Consider the following 2,419-nt stretch of genomic DNA (forward strand, 5'->3'; position numbering starts at 1 on the left):
ACTAGGATCACTGGATTATAATATTGACAGTTTAACTCTAGTCTGGACTTGTTTCATTGGAATTTCATCTGGGGCTCAACTAAAAGCCCGAACATGTGATATTTAATTCAACATTAAAAGTATAAAGCCAGAGGGTTCACAACCCAAATGGGTGAGATGTTTCCCTTTTATCAGAGGTGGAACAGCTACTCATAGTACTAATACCATACTGTAAAAGTACTTGGTTATGAATAACAGCCTGTTTAATTTGACATTAAACTGGGAATTTCACATTTGAATGCTAAAACAACTGCAGACTCACTTTACTGAAAATGTTTATGCAGTCAAAGCTGTTTCTAGGACGTCTCTGAGGTTTCATCTCATGGCTGCTCAGATGGATTATGAAACAATGAGCATGTGGACACAGGTTCAAGGAGCCCCTCCTCTCCTATGTCGGACCCCCCAATGGATGCTGTTCAATCATTTTCAGTTCTTTTGTGTAATCTTTGTTTTTTGTTGTGCTTTCTAACTGACCCCTGGGCCCAGTAGGTGCATCTACTAATCCATCCTTACGAGCTTGTGATCATCACTGAAACGTCTCTTGTATGTCCATCATAAGACCCTCACCAACCACACACTGACTTCACTGTAGGCTGAAAACCTGCACTGGTGATAATCAGCAGTCATGAATGTGTGGAATCTATGGTCCCTTTTCATCCTGGGAGGCTTCCCAACACACCTGCCTTATGTACCTGTAATCACATGATTAGCACTCAGGAAGTCATGAATGCTGATCATGGTTTCACATCTACAGTCATTTTGCCTTTATTTCAAAATAAGAGTGCACTGTTGGTGAAGATAATGTCACCCAGGTTTTAAACTGAGCCGAATTAGCCGACAACAGCATCTTTGCCTAAAATAAGCCACATCTGAGGAACACGCCCCAGGGGTGGCTCCAGGTGTTTACCGTGGATATCGTCCTCTTCTTTTTCTTCAAGCTGGATTGTGGGCGCCGCTCCATCTGGCCTGGATACATCCTGCCAGGACAGGCGCTCACCACCCTCTGAGGCTGCTCTTCTTCCTCTGTTTCTACTCAAGGTTCCTCCATCTGAGGTGTTAATACTCCTGTTTTCCGTGGCTGTCATAGACAGAGGGATGGAGGGGCAGGATGAAGACTCACAGAGAGGCTCAGAGACGTCTCCCTGTGAGAAGGACCAACGTTTTTACCGCGGATCAGGAAGAGAATAAATGTACTTTTCACTCTGATACTCACATTTTCAGATTCTGTTGTGCCCTGTTCAGAGTCTTGAGAACAGGTTGAAACGGGCTCGTCACCCTCCTGATCGCTGCTCTCGCTGTAGCACTCTGCAGACAGACAGGACGAAAGGAGGTGAATGGAAAGAAAGAGGGAACAAGGAAATCGAAAAACAATGAGGAACAGAAGAAGAATGTGCAAAGAAGGGAAGAATGAAAGAGTAAGATGGAGCAAAGAGAAAGTAAAGCAACAAGTAAATATAGAGGAACAAATGAAGGAACCGGGGGGGGGTCTGACCTTCAGTGTTGATCACTTCATGCTGCTTCGCTGCTTCTGACAAGTTGGTGATCCACCTGCAGACACACACTGGCTCCAGTGAGCAACACAACATTCAACACAATTTACAGCAATGTCTCATCTTTCTACAACAGAGAAGAAGAGGAACCGGGTTTATTTTTGTCCCGTGCAAAGTGGTGATAAAGTGCAGTGATCAGGGAGAAATGGCTTGAGTCAAATGTCAGCCTCATGGTGGCGCTAGAGGAAAAGTCATCCTCATGTAAACACAATCCATCCAACATTTGTTGAGACATTTCTGTATAGACCAAACACCCCCATAGAGTTGTGTTCAAATCCTTCTACTAAAATATAAACAAATAATAAAATACTCACTTATTCATCTCTATGAAGCTTTCTGCAGCGAAGAAAATGGTCACAACCAGTGGATGAGTGGCTATTATGGCACTGAAACACAACACAGGAGCAGTCAACAACAACAACAACAACAACGCCTAAGGTCATGTTTATTTCCAAAGCAGAAAAAAACCAGGGGCCTATTTCAAGAAGGCGGTTTTGTCGAAACTCAGAGTTTGTTAACCCCGAAATGAGGGAAACGCGGAGTTTTCGGTTTCAGAAACGGAGGTAACTTAAACCCGTGAAAGCGGGGTAAGTTAAACCCGTTTCACAAAGAGAGGTAATCTAAACTCAGAGTCAGTTACTATGGCAACTTACTCTGTGAACCTAACCTGCTTGGGAGCAGGTTTTGTTCGGGAAACTCAGTTTCCTCTGGGTCTCCGCCCCTTTTTAAAGTGAAAGGTGTTTAATACCTCATTTAATCTTTCAGTACATTCATAGATTGCACACGTTTCCGTCACGCAGAGACCAAAATGGCGTGTCCATTCATAGAGG

At 43.7% G+C, this 2,419-nt stretch overlaps 1 protein-coding gene across 3 annotated transcripts in view; it reads right to left on the reverse strand.

Annotated features, from left to right (window-relative positions):
• Positions 1-49: 49 nt before the first annotated feature.
• LOC109952087 (interactor protein for cytohesin exchange factors 1-like) overlaps positions 50-2,419 on the reverse strand; it is a 6,136-nt gene continuing 3,766 nt past the window's right edge. Inside the window, exons 4-8 of one of the 3 annotated variants that reach the window (XM_020586949.1) lie at positions 1,904-1,975; positions 1,532-1,587; positions 1,253-1,344; positions 947-1,181; positions 50-731 (exon numbers count right to left, since the gene is read on the reverse strand). In XM_020586949.1, coding sequence (XP_020442605.1) covers positions 724-731; positions 947-1,181; positions 1,253-1,344; positions 1,532-1,587; positions 1,904-1,975 — 463 coding nt within the window. In that variant the 3' untranslated portion in view covers positions 50-723. The other 2 variants (XM_020586948.1, XM_020586951.1) reach the window with 2 other exon arrangements.

This window comes from Monopterus albus, unplaced genomic scaffold (assembly GCF_001952655.1).
Source record: "Monopterus albus unplaced genomic scaffold, M_albus_1.0 scaffold431.1, whole genome shotgun sequence".
NCBI lineage: Eukaryota > Metazoa > Chordata > Actinopteri > Synbranchiformes > Synbranchidae > Monopterus > Monopterus albus.